This window comes from Python bivittatus, unplaced genomic scaffold (assembly GCF_059951505.1).
Source record: "Python bivittatus isolate LINGU-HERP-01145 unplaced genomic scaffold, Pbiv_v1 ctg000480_np1212, whole genome shotgun sequence".
Taxonomy (NCBI): Eukaryota; Metazoa; Chordata; class Lepidosauria; order Squamata; family Pythonidae; genus Python; species Python bivittatus.
In genome coordinates, this window is record NW_028277075.1 from 26,595,199 (window position 1) to 26,621,284 (window position 26,086).

The 26,086-nt window shown below is 40.3% G+C and overlaps 1 protein-coding gene across 3 annotated transcripts in view; it reads right to left on the reverse strand.

Moving 5' to 3' along the window:
* ZNF106 (zinc finger protein 106) overlaps positions 1–22,667 on the reverse strand; it is a 47,967-nt gene extending 25,300 nt beyond the window's left edge. The window contains exons 1-6 of one of the 3 annotated variants that reach the window (XM_088145519.1): positions 22,477–22,667; positions 20,860–20,914; positions 15,145–15,230; positions 13,126–13,187; positions 5,760–5,954; positions 618–2,708 (exon numbers count right to left, since the gene is read on the reverse strand). In XM_088145519.1, coding sequence (XP_088001645.1) covers positions 618–2,708; positions 5,760–5,954; positions 13,126–13,187; positions 15,145–15,198 — 2,402 coding nt within the window. In that variant the 5' untranslated portion in view covers positions 15,199–15,230; positions 20,860–20,914; positions 22,477–22,667. The remainder of the gene's footprint in view (positions 1–617; positions 2,709–5,759; positions 5,955–13,125; positions 13,188–15,144; positions 15,231–20,859; positions 20,915–22,476) is intronic. The other 2 variants (XM_088145518.1, XM_088145520.1) reach the window with 2 other exon arrangements.
* Positions 22,668–26,086: the final 3,419 nt, after the last annotated feature.

Below are 26,086 nucleotides of genomic sequence, written 5' to 3' on the forward strand. Positions count from 1 at the left end.
CTTAAATGCTAAAAACCTATTCAAAAAATAGTCAATCTTGCTCAGTAGGTTGACTATACTGCAGCTCTTGCTGCTGATTTAAATACAAGGCTATCTCTTGCAATAAGAGTGGTGCTCTTAACCTTCAGTTAATTGGTGAATCAAACTAAAGGAGAGGTAGAATAACATAAATGTCATTATGGAAAATATCAAGTATAGCTATCTATGATTATATACATTTCATATTCCTAGACTCCTAATCTAGTTAGATAATACTATTTCTTTAAATCTTCCCTAGATTTTAGGAAATAAATCCTAAGGTTATTTTTATAATTTCATAGTCAATTTGATTTTAAGTGCCTATACTATACTGAGATAGTGACTTTTTACTCTTTTATAATTTTCCTATAGTATTTATTAAATTTACTTTATTATGCTATTTTTATAATATTTTTAATAACTGCAATCTGTCAAGAGATGTTCGGCTACTGGATGAATTAGGCAACAAATACATAAATACATTTATTCAATAAATTTTTAGTTTGCCCTGGAGTTTTGTACTGAAAGATGACGCATATGTGTACCTAATGCAAACATGCTATACAGCAAGAATGTTCAACTCTGGTAAGATCACAAACCTTGGTAAACCTTTGCCTTGTTCTTGTTTTTTCTTTGTCACTTGCTGAATGACCTGCTCCCAGTTTACATTTCTGCGAGACACACTGATAATCTGCCGCAAAGTAGGTTTCAGCCCAGATTCTTTTTCTGTCTCATTCTTCCGGTGACCACTCACATTTCGAATGCGCCTTGCGTTGTTGAGATTTGGCTCAGGCAAATGAGAACTAGTTTTATTTTTTAAGCTAGTGCGCCATGTCAGGTCTCTTTGGAGAGAAGCTGGGAACCCAAGTTTACTCAATTCTGGAAGAAGAGGGCCTGCAGACTGCCCTGTAGTACCTTTCAGTAGCTCGTGATTTGAATTATCTCCATCGTCTTCTTTTTCAGGAGCATCATTTGATTTTGTAACATCTTCATCACCATCTTCTTCCAGAGTTGTTTTCAAATCAATATCCAACTCACTGGGACAGTTTGACAAAGTGTCTAGGGTCTCCATTTGGAATTCAGTGTATTTTTTATTAGCACCATTCAATTCTTCTAAATAGTTACCATTTTTAGTTACGATATGATCAAGTTCAGCAAGGCCACAAGATGAATAAGAATTTGAGGAAGTATTTTTGCTTCCTGTTTTATCATCGTAGTTTTTATTCTCTAATCCTTCGATCTGGACTTCATATACCTTCAAAGCATGTGAGGAACCTTCAGTTCTCCATTCTTCATTCCCATCAGTTTGAGTATCTCCATAAGAGCTTGAATTAGACTTTTGAAGAGGACAGCTGTGCTGGAGTTCTTCTTTGGCCTTTTGTAATGCTTTGTTTAGGCTTTCATGGCTGCTAAATAGAGGTGTGTTCCCTTTTAAACTGTTATAATTACATGCATTATTGGTCAGCTTGGATCTATTTGAGGAATTGCTAGTCTCCATATTCAGTTGACTCTGGCATTCCCCAGAAGATGAGGATAATAAGACATGGGCATGTTTCAAGAGATTCTTTGGGTTTCTTCTCTGAGAAGACTTAATATCTGGAATAGACAGAAGTGGGGACTTCAAGGATGGCATCTTGCTACTTTTGCTTTCAGCTTGACCTGATTTGTTTTCACTTGTACAGGTCACTGGCCCTTTGCATGGTGCAACTTTAGTGGATGCCACACTGTTATTTGAGGATACCGAATAAGCCTCTTCCCATTTTTTCACTTTGGGGTGGTTAGTTTTAGGATCTTCTGATTCTGAAGACAGCTGAGACAATGCTTTCTCTGATGTTTTAGCTACATTTTCTTCTGACAGTGGCTGCTGCTCTACAGTTTTCTGGGAAGGATAAGGAGCCCATCGGTTAGTCTTTTCTCGAGAAGGGCTACTACACTTTCTACTGACTTTGGAGTTCTTACTCTCTGAGTGCACAGAAAAACTAAAATTTAGTAACTGATCTGAAGATAGCTGATCACTTGTGAAATCTAGTAAGTAGTCAGGATTGTCATTTTCATTATCAAAACCTGTATAATTTGCCAGACCCTCCTGCCATTGCCATTTATAATTTTCGCTACTGTATTTCTCCTGTATACTTTTTATTTTTAACCAGGAAGCATCCATGTTGTCTATCTGGGAACTATTGTTTACAACTCTATTTCTTCCAATGTTCCATCCATTTCCATTTTGTTGACCAGGTTTCCAGTGCCCCCCTGCATTTTTGGATTGCCAGTTGGAAAAAACATTATTTGCTTCAGAATTCCAACTGGAACTTCTTCCCCTACCACGATGATGCCAACCTGATGTTCCACCTCTAGCATTCTGATGCCAAACACCTCCAGTGTTTCCATAATTATGGTATCGATTTGGAGGTCCTCTGGAGCTGCTTTGATGCCACCCAAGTCGTCCTCTTTGGCTGCTGAGATGTCTGTTTGAGTTATTAGAGTTCCTTGCACAGTGGTTGAATTTTCCTTGCTTGGGATTTAAGAAATTATCCTTTTCCCAGTTCCAGTCTCTCTGTGGTGGTCCATGATGCCACCTTGATGATGTATCATAAGCATCTCGGTCTTGATAAGAGAGTCTGTCATCTTGTCGCCTTTGCCTTCTGTCATCACTTTCTGCTTCACAGTTTACATGACAAAATTCACTTGCCCTACAAAGACATAAACATTTACATCTAGTGATCAAAACACGAATATTTACATCTAATGGTTTAGTGATCAAATTTGTAACAACAAAAAGTTGTAAAAACTGTAAGATCCTGTCTTAAATCTCTTTAAAGAATCCAGTTGTATGTTCTTTGTTAGTTTCTTTGCTCACTAATGTCAAGCAACAGTTTCTTCTAAGGAAGTAAAGACTAAAGTTCAGATGAAAGTCAGCATGAATTTACCTTTCACTTTCTAGTGGGAAAAAAATATGCCAGAACTTGAAGCAGCACTTCATATATAAATCACCCTTGACTGCTATTATTTTTTACCCCAGCATATCAAATAAATCTTTGCTCCAAAATTATTACATTCCACTGCTGAATGAAACTAAGATGACCTGTCATCAGTGACAAGACAATGATGGAAGAACACCCTATGTATTATGGAAATGTTTCCTTACTGAGACACTCAGGAAAATAGCACAGAAAGAGAGATACTGTGAATCTTTAAGAGAGATACTGCCTCCACCTCCCATTTCCAATACACTGGTTAACTGAAAAAGATTCTGGAAGCGTACAATGTCCTTTAAATAGCTATTTAAAGAACTACGGAAAAGCACTCAGATCTGAAATGACTCCAAATGAAGCCAATTCAGGTTTAACCAACTGTTTTCCCTAGTTTTCCAATAGGAAAACAATTAGTTGCGTAGACCACACATAATGTGGGAATGTGCTAACAGGTTGTCCACAGGACAGGGGTTCCTCCAGAAAGAAAACACTCAGTAAGTTTATCATATAACTGTCAAAAGGGAAACGTTCTCTCTCCATTGGCAGTATAATACCTCCCTGAAAAAGGAAGTCAAATTCCAGAAACGCATTATACTGTTAAAAAAAGAAAGAAAGAAATCAACACCATTATCTCCCTCATTCCCTATAACCTAATAACCTACTGGAGGTGTAAGAGTAAGAAAATTTCGCACTATGGCATCTGACAACCCCTGTTTGTGGGCATGCTGAAGGTCTTAAGTTCCATATCCTTTTTTAACTTTGAGAAGACTCCATAAATAGGAGTCAATTAGCTGTGGATCATCGCAATTTCAAGGAGATCACTAGATCAAAGGTTAGAAAAATTACAGCCCAGTAATATTTAATTTAATATTTAATATTTAATTTAATTTAAATAAGTTAATTCTTTTCTCATTTCCTGTGTTTAATTCTACCAACAGAATTCTGGCACCTTTTATTGAATCCACAGAAGTAAGAAAAATGTGTTCTTCCAGCTACTGTTCTGAATGCTAAAATAAAATACACCAGATACAAAAAAGCCCACCAAGGTTATTCAAGAGACAGATAATCACAACAGGGAGGAACTCAAATCCTCCTGACCCAATGCCTGGCAGGAAAAGCAGGCAGGGTCAGGATCATCCATACTTCTGGGGGCAAGCCCAGCAACAAAAAAGGCACATTGGCTGGGTCCCAAGATGGCATTATTTAAAAGATGGGACCCTGTCAGATCTTATTGGAGGTGCAGAGTTTTTCATCCAGGCACTTTGTCAGGTAGATTTTTTAAAAAATATCAGTTTTATTACATTTTATACTTTGTGGTTGATATTTGCTATTCACTGATCTATCTGTATGCTGCCCTCAGTTGTTTTGAGAGGGTGGGTATATAAACAGTGTAAATAAATAAATAAATGCACAAGATTGACCAGGATAGCTCTTTTATAACTTAATAATAGGTCTGTTGTATAAATGGAAGGGACTTGTGTTGAAATTCACTTTGCTGGGTACACTATTGATTTCTTCTCTTCCATATATAGCCTCCTTCTTCCTCTAACCGAAGGAAGGAAGGAAGGAAGGAAGGAAGGAAGGAAGGAAGGAAGGAAGGAAGGAAGGGAGGGAGGGAGGGAGGGAGGGAGGGAGGACCAACACTCTGAAGCAGGGGACAATGGAGAGAATTGGTGACCACACAAACAAAATTCTTTCTACCATATAGAAGAATATAGATCTGCAATTTAACCAAAGTAAATACATAGTCTTTAAATTGCATATTACTAAACATAATGAACTGAAAGCCATGAGTCTTTCTGTGCAAATTGTCTGAAAGGATGTTTTGTTTATGGCACTGTCAAGAGTAAAGTGCTGAGGCAGTCACATTGTCCTGAAGTTTTGGCTCAGCAATTCTGAGAGCCTTCCCAGGCTTTGCTTAAATGCCAGTCACAGCAGAATTCAGCACCTGCACTTTCCTGTGCATATGTACTATCTGGGAAAGCCTGCAGAGGAGCTGCACCAGACCCTGGGGGGATACGTAACTGTCTCAATCTTTTGCGAAGCAGCACTTTACTCATCGGGTTGCCGCCACTGAAACATTACTCTGAATGAGTTGCATGGCTCTTCTATTCCAAAGACTGAAATATGATGCATAGTTTTACAGGAAATCTTAAAGAACAGAATGTTAGAGTGAAAGAGATTGATTAGAAATGCATTTACATCTTGAAACACGTATAATGAATTTAACTGAATTCTAAAAAAACCTGCCAGTTTTGTAGTTCTAGGTTTCACGTATATATAAAAACTAAGGGTGAACATCTCTTTCTGCATTTAAGCCAGAAGCATAGCATACCTTCAATTTATTTTCTATGATGTAATAAAATAGGTTATAAATGTGGCAGAATTAGTTACTGTGACCTGGACAAAAGTTTGTTAAATGCAACAGGCATGATTGGAGAGCATATTTATAGAAGAATCTTAATATCCACATTAGGTATGTTTATCTATAAATGGCAAAAATAAACCCCCAGCTATTTCACATAGAGAAAGCTACATCAATAGTAGTCAGGTTCAGTTGTTAATTCAGAAAGCATTATTCCAAAACCAAGCACTTATAAAATCATAAACTAAAAATAGCAAGTTAGTCAGTTGTTGGAACTCTCTCAGCTACATGCAACTGGAGGCTGCACAGAAGGCACCCCTCTGCTTTCAAAAGCATTTCCTTATGTTCAAAGAACCATAAAGAACTCAATAAGGTGCATATTAATGAAATGTGGAAAAACTCACCGGTTTTGCTCGTTTCTTTGCTGGATTAACTGGATAAGTTCCTTGTCAAAGTATTCTTCATCAGCCTCTTCTTTTTCTTCCTCAGCATCATGGACTTCAACGTTGTCTTTGTGCAACTGGCTGGAGATGTGCTTGGCATACGCTGACAAGCCCACCACTGTCACCCTACACACTTGGCACTTATGATTGCTCTCCCTGGGGAAAGAAGGAGAAGGTGGGCACTCAATTCTTCCCACAGGCATGGCAAACAATGCTGATTTTAATTCAGTTTCCTCTGAATGACCATGCCTCAGTCAATGAGGCACAAGAGCTAGTAATTTAGGGTGAAGTTAAAAATAAAACCTGTTGATTTCTAAGTTTTTTCTTTTGAATTCACTTGGCTGTTTCTTGGTGAATTTCAGATTTTTTTCCAACAATCAAGAGGTAACAAACTTGATAATAAGCAATGGGTCATCTAGGATTCTTCTTGGATTGCTGTACTCAAAATCTTGTGAAAGGAAACATAGTGGAGTAGGAGATGGCCGAGTAGGGAGCTTGTAGAGCTAGCTGTAGCTGCCCTAGAGGACCTCCATGGTGCCAGCTGCACTGGGGAAACCAGTGTCAGAATCTAGAATTAAGCTCTGTCTCAGCTTTCCTCAGCAGAGGCGGGGAGAGAAAACTTCTGCAGCCAATCTTAACAGAGTGAAACCTAATCTGGGACAACTGGCACAGTGGCCTGGAATTCAAAGACTGCAGGGAGTCTCCAATTCACTGTACTTTATTTGGTTCAGAAGATGCAAGTTGTCCATTCTCTACTTTGCAAGGATTATGCTAAAGACACAAAATTATTTCAGCTGGAGGGAACAGACAGCTGTCAGACAAGTGGCCAAGAAATAAAAATCCTACATATTTAGTTTCCAGAGTTGGAAGCTTATAGGGCAAGAAGCAACCTTGAAAGGCTTGTAATGCTTTGAAGAAAGGGCATTCTTCACTGCCAAAATAGGGCCAGAAGCCCCCATAACTTATTAAAATTAAAATAAACTTTTTCTTTAACTTTAATTTTTTAAGGCTGTAATTTTCCAAAACTTCATGAGATTTTATGATCTCGTATGAGAATGCCAAAATCTTGCAGGATATTAGTATTCTTCTGCAAGAGTTGGGCAAAATCTGAAAAGATTTCAGGAAATTTGGCAAGTGTACCCAACCCATCACAGAAACTCATGAAATGACATCAGAAGTCTGAAAATGTTGCTCAAGGACGGCGATTGGTAATCTACTCACAAAAATAATAACAAAAGCCGAATAGCAAAATTAGTGTATTTTGTGATTATGGTCTGCAATACTTTTACCAAAAAATCAAGACGTAATTGAAACTTAGTCCACAATTCCATATATTCATATATTCTGAGGGGGCAGACCTGGCATGCATTACTGAGACCTGGCTGGGGCTCCTCTTGGAAATGTGCCCAGCTGGATTCTCAGTGTGGCACCAGCCAAGAGACCAGGGCAGGGGAGGAGGGGTGGCTATTGTGATCCAGGAATCTCTAGTGGCCTTCAGGGGCATTGCTCCACGAGTTTCTGGCTGTGAGACACTCCCGTGAACAGTTGGGAGTTCTGCTATTGTACCAGCCTCCCTCCTGCATGGCAGCCTCCCTGCCTGAGCTGCTGGAGGCCATCTCGGGGCTGGTGGTGGAGTTCCCCAGGCTTATGGCTCTGGGAGACTTCAACCTTCCGTCCCTAGGGCGGTCTTCAGAGGCGGCTCGGGAGTTCATGGCTACCATGGCAACCATGGGCCTGTCTCAAATTGTGCGGGACCCAACCCGGGATAGTGGCCACATGCCGGATTTGGTTTTCTTGTCGGAGCAATGGCAAAGTGATCTGAGGGGAGATCTACAGCTTTCCCCGTTGTCATGGTCAGATCACGTCCTGGTGACCCTGAGTTTCTCCTATACCACCCCCCTCTGCAGGGAGGCTGGACCCATGCGATTGGTCCACCCCCGGCGCCTGATGGACCCATCAGGGTTTCAGAAGGAGCTGGGGGATATTCCCACGGATCTGCTGCACGGTCCAGCGGAGGCCTTGGCTGCTGCCTGGAATAGGGAAGTGGCCGGGGCCTTGGACAGGATCGCGCCTATGCGACCTCTCTTGCCTCATCGGCCCCGAGACTCCCCGTGGTTCACGGAGGAGTTGAGGGTGCTGAAGAGGGTTAAGAGACGTCTAGAGCGCCGCTGGAGGAAAACAAAGACTGAATCCGACCGAACACAGGGTAGAGCTGCTCTCAAGGCCTACCTTGTGGCAATAAGAGCGGTGAAACGCCTCTACTTCTCCGCCCTTATCATGTCCGCAGAATGCCGCCTGGCGGCCCTGTTTAGGATCACTAGGTCCCTCCTTGGTAAGGGGGATGGAGGGGTTCATTTGCAGGGCCGTGCAGAGGAATTTTCAGAGCATCTGCAGGACAAAGTCGCTCGGATTCGTTCCAAGTTAGACTCCGAGCGTGGGGCAGGGTCTGGGGAGACACCGAGGGACTCTTCTTACCCAGTTATCTGGGAACAGTTTGACCCTGTTGCTCCTGAGGAAGTGGACAGGATCCTGGGGACTGTGAAGGCCACCACTTGCCATCTTGACCCATGCCCCTCCTGGCTGGTGAAAGCAGCTCGGGAGGTGACATGTGGTTGGATCCAGGCGATGGTTACTACATCCTTGCAGGAGGGAGTGTTTCCAGCTGCTTTTAAGGAGGCATTGGTGCACCTCCTCCTCAAGAAACCCTCCCTGGATCCTACTGTGCTGGACAATTTTTGTCCAGTCTCCCACCTCCCCTTTTTGGGGAAGGTGGTTGAGAAAGTGGTGGCATCACAGCTCCAAAGGGTTCTGGAGGAAACAGATTATCTGGATCCCTTCCAGTCAGGTTTCAGGCCCAGATGGAATGGAAACAGCATTGGTCGCACTTATGGATGACCTCTGGTGGGAGCAGGATGGTGGAAGTGCGACCATCCTTGCTCTCCTCGATTTCTCAGCAGCTTTCGATACTGTCGACCACGGTATCCTGTTGGGATGGCTCAGGGAATTGGGGGTGGGCGGCACAGTCTTGTGCTGGTTCGCCTCCTTTCTCCAGGGCCGATCCCAATCGGTGGTGATAGGGAGCGAGAGGTCCCATCCTCGGCCCCTCCTTTGTGGGGTGCCGCAGGGTTCAGTTCTCTCTCCGCTCCTTTTCAACATCTACATGAAACTGCTGGGCGAGATCATCCGTCATCATGGGGTGAGGTATCATCAGTATGCTGATGATACGCAGCTATACATCTCCATCCCTGGTGAAGTAAGTGATGCTGTGGCCACCCTTTTGCGGATTCTGGAGGCTGTAAGGGTCTGGATGGGGAGCAACAGGTTTTGACTGAACCCTGGTAAGACGGAGTGGCTGTGGGTTAATGGCTCCTCTGTATCTGGGATTTTGTCATCTTTGGTGCTGGATGGGGTGGCACTGCCCCAGACAGACCCAGTGCATAATCTGGGGGTCCTCCTAGACTCACGGCTCCTGCTTGAAGAGCAGGTGTCAGCAGTGGCAAGGAGGGCCTTTGCACAACTTCGGGTTGTGCATCAGTTACACCCTTTCCTGGATCGGGATGCCCTTCGAACAGTCACTCACGCCTTTGTTATCTCCCAGATAGACTACTGCAATGCGCTCTACATGGGGCTACCCTTGAAGGGTATCCGGAAGCTACAGCTGGTCCAAGAATGCAGCCGCATGGGCTATTGTTGATGCCCCAAGGAGGGTCCATATAATGCCTCTGCTCCACGAGCTGCATTGGGTGCCAGTTTGCTTCCGGGTCCAATTCAAGGTGTTGGTTATCACCTTTAAAGCCCTACATGGCATGGGACCAGGTTATCTAAGGGACCGCCTCTTCCCTATGACTTCAACCCATCCCACCCGATCACACAGAGAGGGCATGTTTCGGACCCTCTCAGTGAAAGTACTTCTACTGGCAGGGTCCAGAAGGCGGGCCTTCTCTGTGGTAGCCCCTGCTCTTTGGAACATCCTGCCCCTGGAGGTGCGATTAGCCCCCACACTCCTGGCCTTCCATAAGGCTTTGAAGACCTGGTTCTGCCACCTGGCCTGGGGTGGGGTGAGAATTCCTCAAGCATGGGGATGGCTAGCCCCATAGAGGCCTCGTCCTTCAGCCTCTGGTTTTCATCCCCTTGGTCTCTCCTTCTTCTTTTTAGTTATGTTAATTTAATTTAAGGTTTTATGTGTTTATATATTTTATGTTCTAATGTTTATTGTGAATCGCCCAGAGTTCCCCCATTGGGGGGAGATGGGCGGTTGAAAAATGTGATAGATAGATAGATAGATAGATAGATAGATAGATAGATAGATAGATAGATAGATAGATAGATAGTAGGCAGGAGGGGAATACAATCTTCAGAGAGAAATTGGTGGCTTACTGCAAAGTGAATTGGAGTTCTGTGATCTTTTCTTTTTCCAAATGGCAAGGGGTAAAAATGAAACTGAGTTCAGAACTCCAAATTTAAAATTACAAGGTTAAATAAACCTTTCTGAAGAGAAGAAAAAAAATTCAGAAACCAGTAGTATCCGAAACACAGATTACATTCTTACACATTCTATATTTAAGTATTGAGAACCACTGTACCAAGCTTTTAAAAATGTTTTCTTGATCTATTTTAAAGGGACAACAAGCATAGTTTGGGTATTGTGTTTTACTTTAAAGCTTCATGCCAGCATTAATTTATTATGTGGGCATAGCACAGCTGCGAAACCATCTGGCCAGAACATTCTTTAGTGATGTGATAGAAGCCCCCATTTCCTGGGCTACAATCATTTTCACTATTCTATGAAGAATTTCTCTTAAAGGAAATACAGGCTTAGGAATCTTCTTCCACCTCTGCAATTTGGAAAGTGTGAAAGACAAACCAAGGGGGGAAAATCCTTTACCCACCCACAAGACATGAGACTACATGCTTCACTGAGGGATCAGCTGATAGTTAAATAAAGCACTGTCCTCTTTTTTAAAAAAGGCTTTCAAATGGAGTTCTATACATTATGCTAATTCTTATATAACCAAACACTCAGTTTTCTTAAGTTCATCCCAAACTTGCAAGCCCATGGGATTGGAGATCTGCACTGCAACTCCCCACAATCAGCAAATCAACTTTTTTTGAGGAAAAAAAGGATCTCAACAGCAGGATGTGACATGGCATGGAGATCTGCATGGTGGCCTCTTTTAAAAAATGTCAGAAGATCCGTCTTCTGTCATGGAATAGCCTCCCCCCGCCCCGAGAATCAGAGGGCCCTAACTTTCTTGGCCTTCCGGAAGGCTGTGAAGATATCGCTTTTTCCCCAGGCGTTAGGCTGAAATATTAGGGGAGCCCACTATACGCTGTTTGTTTTACGAGTTTGCTATACAATGCCTTTTTTTCCTCTGCTTGGATTATTTTAACTTTGTCTGGTTATGGGGTTTTTTTTATACTGTTCTTTTTTTAAAAAATGGGTTGCTCACTGCCCAGAGTTATATACTGTTTTTAAGACAAGTGGCCATATAAATTGTCTAAATAAATTCATAGCAAAAAAAGAAGGAAGTTTCATTAGGCATATCCCTGAACCAAATGTACCAAAAATAACAATCTTGATCCCAGCCAAAATGATAGAATTAACTCAGAAATGTTATTGATTTCAAATGCGTATTTGAGAGATATTTAAATTTATAACATTTCAATTAATTTTAAACAAAGCAGACACTAAGTGAAATAATATTATCGATTTTTGTGATCTAGAAATGTACCAACACAAATCTTCCCCAGTTTCACATTTAATATTCAGCTGCGAGCATTGTATGAACTTTTTAAGGAAATTGATACTGGAAAAAGTGAATTTTTGCTAGCATTATCAATGGATTGGCTTTTCATTCATTTAAGAATCTTCTCTGCACAGATGTTGGTGCTGTCAAATATCACAGATATCCAAAGAACTTAATGAAAACTGAATTGCTTCTGGATTTAGATGGAGAGGCCTCCTTGCACTCTATAAAGCAGGCACATCCCAATGTGCCACACCCACTGATATAAATGGGTCACATTCATACCTGCCCAAATCTGAACATTAAATAGGAGGAGAGCAACTGCAGAAGTTGGGAAACCCAAATACAAAGCTAAATTAAGAGCTTTCCTGATGTTGCTGTTTAGATTATACACACAGCGCATAAAACTATCTATGAGGCTGATAAGAGTCAACACTACCTTGATGGTACATAATCAATTTAAAACTGATAATTATAAGAACCAGTTGTTTAAAATTATTATTCTAAAAATTAGCTGGAATTGTAAGCTCATGTTACACAGCTAAAGTTAATGTTGGTGACACTGCTATCAGAGCCTTCACCCTTCAGCTGTTCAGCCATGCAACAGATGGATCCTTATTGCCAAGAACAAGGTCAATCTGTTGTAAGATTCAGTTTCAAGAGTGAACAAAAATGACTTCTCTGGATTCAAGAAGAGGTGACTGTTGGATGACTCTATTTAAAAAAAAAATCTATTTATTTATTTTTAACTCTAAAGCTGTCTTTCCCAACTAGGTACCCCCCCCCCATACATCGTGAGTATGACTCCCTGAATTTACACCATAATGCCTATATCTGGAAGGCACCAAGTTGCTGAATATACTTTAAAAACATATAGTGGAAGGCTGAGTTTCTGTACTGAACTGAGTTACGGTTCAGCATGCTGGCTGGGAAATACTGGGAGTTGAAGTCCACACACCTTAAAGTTGTCAAAGTTGAGAAACACTGGGTTAGTGCAATGAGTGACTTTAGACTCAGTTTTATATTTTTATAAGATATGTTTATATTATTAAAAATATTTTATACTTTTCTGTTTCCAACTTGAAGTATGTGTTGGATTACAGTTCCCAGAACTCCTGCCCAATTTTAGAAGTTGAATTTTAATTCAGTTGGAGGGCACCAAGTAGAAGAAGCCCATTTGACAATAAGAAATTGAGTACTGTGGCATTAAAAACAGAATCCTGAAAACTGCAAGAGGAACCTCCAGCCCTCTTTTATTTCTGAGTTAATTAAGGTGGAGTCTCTTTGACTGAGTTACTGTCTATATGATAAGCTGCTAATAAATTTCTATCCCATCTAATGGTTCTTTATGTCTAGAATTTCTCCTATTTCTTTTTCAGCCTCCTCACAACTTCTCACAATCTCCTGGCCATTCAGTCACAATTAATTACGGGAACTTTAAACATTATGACATATTAAAAAATTTAAAACACATTTTAATTGCAGCAGTATTATAATAGAGATTTTATTTCACATCATAAGAGTTGTGTTGTACTGGATTAAAGTGAAGAAAGATGAAATGGTCACTGTTATAGTCATACCTCCCCTTGAGGTTTTCAAGTTCCCGGTGATGAAGCATACTTCTCATGTGCTCATCCATCTCCTAAAACAGTCAAAGTGAGAAGCCATAAATAGGTAGGAAGCTATTTATGTGTACCTGAACAATTCTCACCTACATATCCATTTCTTCCTCTGAAACAGAACTAACGTTTACTTACATGAAGTATTTCTTTCTTTTCAGAAACAGCAGTTACAGTAGCAAGAAATAAATTAAACAGCAAATTTAAACTATTAACTGGTTTACAAAAACTAGGCCATACTTTAGGCCATACTTTATCCCTGAGCTTAAGAGCTCAGACATGTGCCTTTTCTTCATAGTGCATGGTGGAGGAGGAAGAAGAGGAAGTGACCTCACAAAGTCACCGCCTCCTTCCATGTGTCCATCCAGGAACACAGGATCTGTGCATTTTGACTGCATTTTTCCCACAATAAGCACAAGGAGGAAGCATCAACAGGCTTGGGGTGCTAGAACGATTCCTCAAGATTTGTAGCTTCTGAAGTAGAGGTATTATATGGGCAAATCATGAAAGGCCCATAACCACTCAAGCTACCACATTTGGTCCACCTGTAGATTCCAGTGGTCTTCAAGGGCAGCCCCATGTGGAGTGCATTGAAATAGTCCAAACAAGGGGAGTAAGGCATGACTGACCAAGTCAAGGGCCTCCCACTTCAGGAATAGTCATAATTGGACACCAGTTGTTTTCCAAAGGCCCTCCTTGCCACAGCTGCCCATCTGCTCCTTGAATAAGAGCAGTGAGTGAAGAAGGATCCCACAAGTTACAAATCAGTTTGGCTAATAATTTTGAACAAATAAATAAAGGGGGAGCACAAACCCATCCAAAACTAAGGAGTCAGCTGGCTTCCTAACTCAAAGCCATTCTAACTTGCTGGGACTGAGCCTAAGCTTGTCCTTCCCATCCAGACTAGGTATCAAGACTGCATTGCCTGGATGACCTGGGGTCAAAATGTAAAGCTGGGTATCATCAGCATACTTATGATAACTAACCTCATATTGAGGGATGACCTTCCCCAGGTTTCAGGAAGCTGTTAGACAGGAGCAGAGAAGATGCCAAGCTGTGAGGCATCCATACCCAAGAAGCCTCAGGGTTGACCTCTCCTCCATCCACCACTGACTCCTCCACCCACCACTGCCCACTCAGGAAGGAGAACCCCACAATACAATGCCCCCCACTCCCAACCCTTGAAGGCAGGCCAGAAAGATACCATGGCTGATGGTTCCAGGAGCCATCCAGTTAGAGAAGAAGATACAAGTGAATGGTTGAAAATCTGAACATTAGTATTCCCTATTAGAGCTGTTGCTAATATCTCCTTTCTTCTGCATTTACATTAGGTAATGCTAGTCCTACAGAACCATTTCCTAAATGATTTGCTCAGATAATGAAATCAGTAAAAGAATTTTTGTCTGTGTTTTGCTGTCATCTTTATTACGCCTGGTAGGAACACATAAACTCTGAGCAGCAGGCAGGACATGAAACACATTGCACTGTGAGACATTTGTTTCCCTCTTTGCTGTATCTTGTTTTGTTCCAGCAAGGCACTAGTTCTATATCATTTTGAGTTTTCTAGAGCACAGATGCTTAACTGGATGCTCCAGAGATACAGACAACCTTTGAAAGCTTCTGAGAACCACTAAAGAAGTTGCCATCAAACTCTATTTTTTATTGTGACAAAAGGTGAAATCTAGGGAGTGATTGTATTAACTGTATTTAATTAATAGAAGCCTCTTCCTACTTTTGGAGGGCAGCTGCAAGCATGTTATCCAAACATCAAGTGTGGCCCTGGGCTGGAAAAAAAAATAAAAACCTCTATCTTATGGTATGGCTGTATTGATTATTGCTGTTTATTGTTGTGAACTTAAAAGGTAATTGTTATGATCAACAAAAGGTACCTTGAATATACTCTGGAAAAGTAGGCTTTACATTTTCTAACCAATATATAAAATGAAGGTTTCTTGGAATGGTGCTGAAATTTTAGCTTACCTTTTTTGAGCTGTATACAATGCAGCACAATATACATTTTCGTTCTCGGACCATAGTGAATTCTTCAGAAAGATCTTATCCTGTCCCTACAAATAGAAAACAGAATATTCATTAACTCTTTGCCAACTTTATAACTTTTCAAAATATCACTTATAATGAGGGCAGTACTATTCAGCTCAATAACTATTTTATTTCCATTTTCTTATTCACATCTTTATGTCTAGAGGAAGACATAAACACCCCCTTGACTCAGATATGTTTTTCACAGCAGCCTCGTATATTAACTCTCCATCAGTCTTGAAGTCAGGATTCAGAGCCTCATGGATTTGATTAGAAGAACAATAATACATTGAAGAATTTAAACATAGCAAATAGAATTCAGATTAGCAGTAACTTCCTTCCTACAACAAAAAATGAAGAAAGATGATGTCATTTAATTACATTTTTAAAATATTGCCTGGTAATTATTTTATTCTTTTTGATTCTACAGAAAAAGCAAAGATTAGATAAAGAAGAACTGAGGGAATCAGGAAACGTATCCTTGCAGTATAGAAATAATAAACAGTTCATCTAACCATGGTAAATAACTAATGCCAACAGATATACCAGTCATACATTTATCAATTTATCAATTTCAAGAAGCAGCAAAGTACAGTGGTACCTCGGGTCACAAATGCTTCTGTTCATGAACAATTCGGGTCACGAACAGCACCATTCGCAAAATTTTGCTTCCGTCCGCGAACTCCGCATCGGGTGACGAACAGGATCCGCGGCCATTTTCCCTGCCATGACACGTGGTCGTGGCTTCCTGTAGAGAGGGGGACTCTCCCTCCAAGCAATAACCGCCTCCCCACCCGCCTTCCTCTCCTCCATGCCAGAAGTCACCTCAAGCAAGGTTAGCATTCTCTCTCTTTGTACTGTATTTTGTTTCATATTTTTGTGGTTTAAAAAAAAAATACATATGGTTCAGAACGGATTAACTGTAATTACATTGAACCTTATGGGAAAATTTGATTCAGGTCGCGACCAATTCGGGTCGCGACCAGAGTCGCGGAACGAATTAAGTTCATGACCTGAGGTACCACTGTAAATCCTTCTTCCAGGAACAACTGATGGGAAACCACCACAGATTGCCCATCTGAGAGAAGAGTGTGTGGAAAGGAGACAAGAACCTCCCACTAGAAATGAAAAGGCCAATGATTCAAACTATATGTCAAAATTCCAAATGAAGGTGAAAGTGACACAAAAGAAAATTGTGTGCTTTAATTGTAATAAGGAAGGACATATAGCTAAAGCTTGCAAAGCTCCAAAGTCACAAAGATTCCCTGTATTTAAGAGACCAAATGATAGGAAAGGGAAAAGTGAGGGAAGTTTTCCTTTACAAGGAAAGAGTCTGTCAACAATTGTGAAACCAAGTCAAACAAATGGATTATAGATTCTGGAGCCTCTAGTCATTTTTGTCATGACAAGAATTTCTTTGAGTACATTCTAATATTTCTGGATGATTTTTCAAGATATTGTGTTGTGTATTTTCTGAAGGAAAAGAATCAAACACAAGAGATGTTCAGAAAGTACCTTGCCATGGTAAACAACAAATTCCAGAGAAAACCCTTGGTTCTCATAACTAACAATGGGGGTGAGTACTGTTCACCTGAGATGAAAATCTTCTTGGAAGAGGAAGGAATTAAACATATGAAAAGTGTTCCATACACACCACAACAAAACTCAACTGCAGAAAGAAAGTTCAGATCCGTTATAGAGATGACAAAATGCATGTTAAAAGACACATCTCTACCCCAGCGCATGTGGGGAGATGCAGCCGCAACTGCTGTATATCTCCAGAACGGATTGCCAACCGAAGGAGCTACACACACACCTTTTGAGCTTTGGCATGGGAGAATTCCGAATCTGTTGCACATTCGTGTGTTTGGGAGTCAGAATCAGAACTTTTACCTGACAACAACAGATACAGGTCAGTAATAGGGAAACTTTTGTACCTAACCACAACATGTAGACCAGACATAGCGAATGCAGTGGGAATTCTAAGCAGAAAAGTAAGTGCTCCCACTGAACGTGACTGGACAGCTGTTAAGAGAGTTGTCAGATATCTAAGAGGTACCGCAAACTGCAAATTAAAACTGCCAGCTGACAGCGATCCAAAGCTAATAGGTTACATGGACGCTGACTGGGCAGGGGATGCAAAAGACTATAAATCCACAGGTGGTTATGTCTTTATGTTTGCAAATGGTCCCTTTTCTTGGGGCAGTTATAAACAAAATTGTGTAGCCCTGTTTTCCACAGAGTCGGAATACATTGCAGCTACAGAAGCTTGCAGAGAAATGGCCTGGCTTGACCAACTGACAAAAGACTTTGGTTTAGTGCGCAAGAAGCCCGTTTGCCTCATGGAAGACAACCAGAGTTGCCTGAAGTTGTCACAGAGTGAGAAATTCCATGCAAGAACGAAGCACATTGGAGTCAAATATCACTTTGTGCGTGAAGCCATCCAGGATGGACTTGTGGACTTGGCTTATTGCCATACAAAAGAGATGACTGCAGACATTCTCACCAAGCCTCTACCAAAAGACAGCTTTGAGAACCTTCGAGTCAAAATGGGACTCTGGGTGGTTTAGTTTAATAAAAAAAATTTACAGGAACTGTTTTGACTGAGAAGGGGTTTGTGGGAAAAATGCAGTCAAAATGCACAGATCCTGTGTTCCTGGATGGACACGGGGAAGGAGGTGATGACTTTGTGAGGTCACTTCCTCTTCCTCCTCCACCATGCACTATGAAGAAAAGGCACATGTCTGAGCTCTTAAGCTCAGGGATAAAGTATGGCCTAGTTTTTGTAAACCAGTTAATAGTTTAAATTTGCTGTTTAATTTATTTCCTGCTACTGCAACTGCTGTTTCTGAAAAGGAAGAAATACTTCATGTAAGTAAACGTTATGGCTGGTGTGGGTCTTCTGGGCTGTGTGGCCGTGTTCTGGAAGTTTTGTTTCCTAACGTTTCGCCAGCATCTGTGACCGGCATCTTCAGAGAGCAGGAGCATAGACAGGAGCAGTTCTCTCTGTGCCCAGGATGATGTGACCCTGCCCAGCCCGGAAGACCCACACCAGCCATTGTATTCCGGCCGTGAAAGCCTTCGACAATACATTAAGTAAACATTAGTTCTGTTTTTTCTTTACAAGAAAAACTGCAATCGTTATTTTTGGGGGGAACAAAGGGGTAGCACCAGTTATAATCCCATGCCCACAAAATATACTTAAAAAGTATTGCTAAACTTTATTAAAGGGTGAACAAGCCTCAGGGTTTGTTTTTTTAGCATGCTTATATAGAGGATTGCTGAGGGATGTATAAATGGAAAGGGCATTCAATAAAAATAAAACTATGTACTAAATTAAGTAAAACTCACAGTTCTTATTATGAAGTTGAATAATAGCATGCATATACATATTTATACTGAGAAACGTCTCCCACAAGCAAAGAAGCAAAAACTTCGAGAGGAAGAGCTCCACAGCAGAAGTACCACGACTCCCAGAAGAAAATGAATGCTGTCCAAGTGACAGTATTATAAACACCTCTGTAAATTTCTAAATATTAGAATATTATTTTAATATAAAGAATATGGAACTTTTCTTAAACGTAGAGGTGAAAATGTTGATATGGAGTAGTGATGATTTCCTCGTGGGTGTACAATCTCTTCTATTGTCTTAATGGCCTATGTCAGCATTGCTTTGTAGTTAATGAATCAATGTGCTTCATATGTTGCTCAACACTGGTTCAGCATTCCTGGAATTCATTTAGGCATTAATTCTTCAAGTGGGGAAGTAAAATGCTTAAAAGGGTTAATAAGGTCAGTAGAGTAGGCTTAGCTTATTCCATCAGTTGGCAGGCTAATTTGAAGTGACTATTACCAAGCAGATCTAAAATTACACCTGCTTTGGCTAATTAGAAATACAAGTGTATCTAACTATGCCTGACAGCAAGAAGAGCTTAAGGATTCCATTAGCTGCCCAGTCAACCTCAGCCACTTACGAGAGAGGGCTAAAAATACTACCCAGATTCAACTGCTATTGGCTGTCACTATGAAAAAGCAAGAGTAATTTTTTTTCCTCTGCAAAGGGATTCCTCAGCCTGCACTCTAGAATTAAGGTTCCCAAACTCTCTTGCTAGTCTACCCACCAGTAGAGAAAAATAAATTGTGGCTCCATAATGTGTAACATAAAACACAACCATGTCATCAGAGGCATCTACTTGTCCTTCTCTTAAGGAAGGAAAGGAAGAAATATTAATCTAAAACACACTATTATTAAAGGATGGCAGCCAGGGAAGCAAAATTAAAAACTTCTTGTACACTGATGGCATGTGCTTCATGGAGTCATCATCAAATCATTTATTGGAAAGTATGAGATTGATTTTCAGATTCCTGAACTGACACCCCTCCCCCCAAAAATCAGAAAAAGGCAAAGGAGAACAGAGGTCTCAGCTGTTCAAATTATTCCCTTTTTTTTCCTTAAGTGCTCTATTGCACAACATAATTTTGCTCTATTTGTGATACCCTATGAGTCCATCGGACACCCTTCCAAATTATATTACAGGTACACTTCCTATATCAGGAAGGCCCAGGACATATGGATACAATGGACTCCAAGCCACCTGGGCTGCAGGAATAGCACCGGGACAGCAAAAAACAACAGAAAAGAGGAAAGCATAAAAAAAGAAAAGAAAGAAAAATGGCAGACAGATGCCATTTCCTAACAGTAATAGAAAAATCCTGAGCCTGCAGTCAGCAACTGAATTAAGGAGCAAAGAATAATAATAATTTATTAAACCTGTATGCCACCCAACTCTTGACAAATCTGGGATGATCTAGAATCACTCCTGCATAGCTCCTATATTCTACAAAACATTTAACTGCTGATATTTATATATTTCATGGGTGCCTTATTTTGGTGGGGCACTATGGTGTTTTGGGACACATTTTGCAGCCTAGCCCCATTTCCTTTTAAATAGACAAAAAAGGAGATGTAAAGGGATACATATGTTTAATGCTTGACTTAAAGAACAGCTACAACGGAGTAAAATTTAAAGAAAAACTAATGAGTAAATTTTGAACAAGTTCAAAACCCAATTATACATTTTCTATTCTAGAACTAGTCTAGGCTGTACTATCCTTGTATGAGGTAGTCATGGTTAGTTATTCTGCAAGCCTGGGACAAAAAGAGAACAATAAATTATGAGCACCATTTGCCTAGGACAGAAGTGAGGAAATGTGGCCCTCTAAAGCACAATTCCCAGCAGCCCCAGTCAGCAGGGCTAATAGCGATGGATGCTGGCAGTTGTACGCATTTCAAGAACATCTGACAGGTCATAAGCTCTGTATCTTATGCCTAAACAACTGCCTTTAAAGGGAAATTTAATGGCTCCACGGTTCTGATTTATTTTGAGAATACACTTGTATTTCCAGAAGACGAGGAATCTCTTAGTATTTTTCAAATCCTTATATTTATCTTTCATGTACATTTGATGAAGTAGGAACAGCCATCACTTTTGTTAAGTTTAATAAAAGAGAGGGTTTGCAAAACTGTCCAATTCCAGTTCTTCAATAATGTCTTCACGGGCCTAAGTAAAAACAGGCTATAAGGCATCTTCTCATAGAACATTTTTTTCAGATCACAAAAGTGCTGGTAACATACAAAAACCTGCCCTACAGTACCTATATTTAGACCATGGGATTTTCCATCCTCTTGAATAACCATGCAAAGATATTCCTGAAGGAGAAATGATGGTAGTATCAGCATATTTAGCCAAAGAGCTCAGCACAGAAAGAGAACCACATTTTAGCCTATCACACACTGCACTTAAAATGATTTGAGATTTACTGTTTCACCTGAATCCAATACAGTACAATCGCTGTTTGGGATTCGGACAACATGGTAAGTCTACATTTTTAATAAAATACAGCATGCAATGGTGGCATACGTACCCATTAACTTTTTGCCTTAGCATACTTTGCAGGTTGGCTATAATGATAATGGAATTTAGGCAATCTTTCCTTTATGTATTTAACATACTGGATTTTGTAAACAGTAATGCACACACATAGTAACAGCTAAGATTGAATAATCACACATAAATTGCTATTTAGACCCACTCAAGTTATATTCTGTGAGGAGGGTAATCAAAATATACTAAAGTATGCACACACTTCAAAAGGGTTATGTAGTACTTTTCAAAGTATGAACTGTAAATGAAGTATATAAAATAATGAGGATCTTTAAAAATATGGCTATATTTAAATATACAAGCAACTTTTTAATGATGTTGGAATTTATGATGACACAGTAGTTCAATGTTATATCATACCTTGCGATTACGATGCTCTTGAAAACAAGGAGAAATAAGTTACACTGAAAACTATTATTCCAGATTGCACTTCCTCACATTCTATAACACAAGTCACCTACCCATAGATACATTGTCCTTTACTGACTCAATTAACCTAATTTTCTGAGTCTGCAGTTACACTGAGTCATAAACTAACCTCACAGGCTGAATTCACACAACACGTAAAATTAAAAATGAAGTTGGTTAATTTCAGTATATCACATGAATATAGCCCATATGGAACTCTAAAGAAAGTTTCCAAATTGTATTCAGCTATTATACCAGTCTTTGGGAGCGTGATCCAGCAAAACTAACCACCATCCCCATATTTATGCTGCTGTGTGAACTGGGAATACAAGGAATTTCTCTTAAGTATTTACTGCCTTCCCTTCAGTGATTTCCTCTACTATTTCTTTGTATTCTTAAACACCTGAATTGGCTCCAGTGTGCTTTGCTAAGAACTTCTGAAACAGGATGCACAAAGAATCATTTACCACAGCACAGTTTTATGCAGTTGGATTTACTGCAATCCAAATAGAAACATTTATTGTGCTCTTCTTTCTTGGATGCTCCCATCTATGCATGCAGCACAGAAGTTATGAAAGTTCCAGTGGAAGGAAACCGACTTTTGCAACATTTCTGAAGTTTATATAAGGCCACTGTATTTTCCTATAATGTTTTGATATAAAAACGAAGAACGTTAACTTCTTACACAAACGGAGATTCATTGTGCTACAGTATTAGGTACTCGGTTGCTTTTCAAACTTTGGAAGCTGCTTCCTTATCGACCGATCCTCAATGATTACTTTCCAACCTACTCCAAAGGAAGCTTCACCCACACACACAAGTGCTAGAAATCAACAACCCTCCAGTCCGGTACTTAAGCTCAGCTTTTATCTCACACGCTGAAGGGCGAAGCAGTATCAGCGTACTTCCCGGTACTCACAGATCGTATCCGCCTCATCCAGCCGCGAAGCACGAGCCCATCACCCAGCAAGATGGGCTACCGAGACCCCGCCCATCGCCGGTGCCGCCGCCTCCGCAGACCTACAAGCTCGACCCAAAAGAGAACCGCGCCACAGGACGGGAAGCGTCTTCATGGCCTCAACCAATCAGAGAACCAAATCCTCTTTTTGTATGCATTCTGGGAATAGCAGTTTACAATTCGGTGAAGCAGGTTTGGCAATACCATAGAAACAGGAAATGAGCCCTACTGAGTCCCTGTGAATCAAAGAAACAGAGCGTGATGCATTTTGGTAAATGTAGTTTTTTAGGGGGGTACTTTTGGCAGCAGTACTGTGTTGGGCTTGTATATCGGGCAATTAGTTCCGTTCCGAGTGCTTCTGAATGAGATTTACGTAGAGGAAATAATCCCCTTTGCTCCTTGCAAGCAAAGGAGATTATTTCCAAATGAAAAGGCATTGCTTTAAACTAAAGAGCAGCTGACAATGTGCAATGAAAATGAAGGCTTTCCAGACAAAATGGATCAATGTAGCAAGTTCTCAAAGGTTTAGCGCTAACACAGCAGTAACACAGGTTACCTTTGAGTGTTTTTAAATACAACGAGAAACTCCCTTGTATTAAGTTCAACTCCCGGTCGCTTTATGAACACATCTGTATAATTATCTTAGCAACGAGCGGGAAGTGGTTTGCCATCGCCTTTCCTGTTTATTCAATTTCTCAGTGTATTTTACAGCTTTGGGATTTCCTGCTGATCATCCGTCCGTGTACTTGCTTGGCTTGACCCTGCTTAGTTTCCAAGCCCAGACTAGATAGCACGGAAATACACACAATTTGTATAAAACTAATTTGTCCAACATCATAGTGAACACAAAACACTGAAGTATGAATCACAGTCATGCAGAGATTTCCTACATACTGATAGATTACATGCAATTGTTTCCAACTTTATAGTGGTTTGGTCTAGTGGTTAAGGCTCCAGGCTAGAAAGCAGGAGACTCTGAGTTCTAGTCCTGCCTTAGGCATAAAAGCCAGCTGGGTGACTTTGGGCCAGTCACTCTCTCTCAGCCCAACTCACCTCACAGGGTTGTTGTTGTGGGGAAAATAGGAAGAGGAAGGAGTATTAGGTATCCACTGAAAATAAATATGGAAAGATTCAGGATTGATAAAGTGAAGTATAGTATTTCTTTCAGGACGTATAATTATTATTCTTATTTTTATTGATATCCTGCTTTTAATTTAGAAACTCAAGGTGGCATATATACTACTCCTTCCTCCTATTTTTTCACATAGCCACAACATATGCAATAGGCTAGGCTGAGAGAATGTGACTGGCCCAGAGTCATCCAGGGGGCTTGCATCACTGAGGGTGGACTCCCTGCTGAACACCTTAACCACTATACCACACTGGCTTTGTCTATTGTTAAATGGTAGAATTTGCTACTATCTGCTGTAATTATGACCATCAATTTAGCTGGCTAGATACTGTAGCATACTGAAGTTCTGCAAGAACTTTAAAGGCAGAACAGATCATTATCTAACAGTAATCCTTTAATAAACACAGAAATTAAGTTTTTAAATAAATTGAACACTTGTCCATAGATACCTTTTTGTCTTAACCTGATCTGTGGGCAGGTAAGTTCCACCTTCCTACTTATCCCATAAATGATCAGATAGAAATTGCACATATATTTCATTATTTCCTCCCCAAATGCCTGCCTTCTAAATAATTTCACCTGAAAATGTCCATTTTCTCATGGATTTAACAACTAATCTTCTCAACAACCCCTATCTTAGTCTTTTCATAATGGGGTTGGAAAACTATTGGGTTTCATTTCTTCTGTACCTGTAAATAATCTGCATTTTCTTTTAATGACATACCACAAATAAAATTAATAGACAAAAGTGTGGACTCATAGAAATTGATCTCCACTCCTGATGATTGCATTGGCAGAACTATGTAGTTTGCTTTGGCAATATGTGGAAGTGGTTTGCCATTGCTTTCTTCTAGGATGCCCAGCCTACAAGGGTGGACACGGGAAGTCCTAATTTACTCCATACATGCTTAGCTTTTCAAGATCAGCCAAGATTGGCTAGGTACTGTAGCATACTGAAGTTCTGCAACTTTGAAATACTTTGTAAGCCTATAATTGCCAATAAAAGGAGTCATAGAAAAAAAAGATTTTTGAAAGGAAGCCATTGTCAAGAGGTTGACATTGTATATTTCATGATTCATACAGTTTCCATATTGAAGTACATAGCGCTGGGATAGATCTGTCCTCTCAATGTTTCTGCCATCTGTTTGGGATCAGAAGATACAAAGAGAAGCTGAGCTCAAGCCAAGCTTCCAAATGAAGTTCCCAGCAGAATTTCATGTAGGGTGAACAAAATGAGATCTTGAACGAGCTTTCATTGTGCTAATCGCTGGAGGGTTGAAAAAAAATCCCTCAGTAATAACAATGGCCACTGAACCCCGTTCTCCAAAAAAGACTGGAGCCATTGCTATACTAAACACCTGGTCCCAATCTAGAAAGACGCTTCTGAAGGAGAAAGCAATTGGGGATTCAGTAATCACTGAGAGATGTAGGGAAACCAAATAGTCACATCCTCCTCATTCATTCTCATATAATATAGTATTTCCAGGTCAATCAGAAAAGTTTATGGCTCAAAACTCTGATTGGAAACCACATTGGAAAAAAATGAAAAGAATTATTGCTATTTAATAGTGCCAGGAGTTGCCAGGATACTATCCACTCCAGCACCACATTTTAAAGTGGTATATTAGAAGCTGATTAATATTTTTCAAAAATTATTTTCAATTAGCTTATTCAAAATTGCTTGAATTAAAAACATGCTCTATTAAAATTATGAGGCTCTTCGAGGATCAGCACTTCATGTTATTTATTTGTACTTTGACACCATGAAATAATTGTTCCCTGTTTATATTATCCAGTCCTTTTATCTAATTATTACATTTGTATACTCCTGTAATCTTCAGGGACTCCTAATAGCTACCATCAATACATAATGAAATTAAGACATCTACAGTATACATATAACATAGTTAAATTAGAAGTTAAATAAAGTTAAAAATAAATAAAATGGATCCACAAAAAGGACAACAGTATATCAATACACATAAATAGCACCAATGTAATTAGTCACCATATGCTCTTCAGAAGAGCCTTTTACATTTTAACCAATTTATAGAAAGCTGCCAAGAGAAAGCAAGTCTAGCTTCTAAGAGAATGCTTTCCCACAGTTCGAGTTTTTTCCTGGGAAGAGCATATTGGATGGGTCCATTCTAGCTGGAGATGACAGTCCTACAAGAATCTAGGCATCAAACCCTACAGAAGGCTTTATAGATCAATATGCTCATGTTGATAAGTGCAAGCCAATAAGTAGGGCACTGCATTTTGTACCAACTATAGTTGCCAAATGGTCTCCAAAAGTAGACCTATGTGGAGCCCATTGCAGTAGCTTAGAGAAGAGTATAAATAACTGTTACAAGGCTCTCATACTCCAGGTAGGGCTACACCTAGCATACCAACCAAAGCTGACCAAAGGCACTCTGGTTATGATCTCCACCTGTCCAT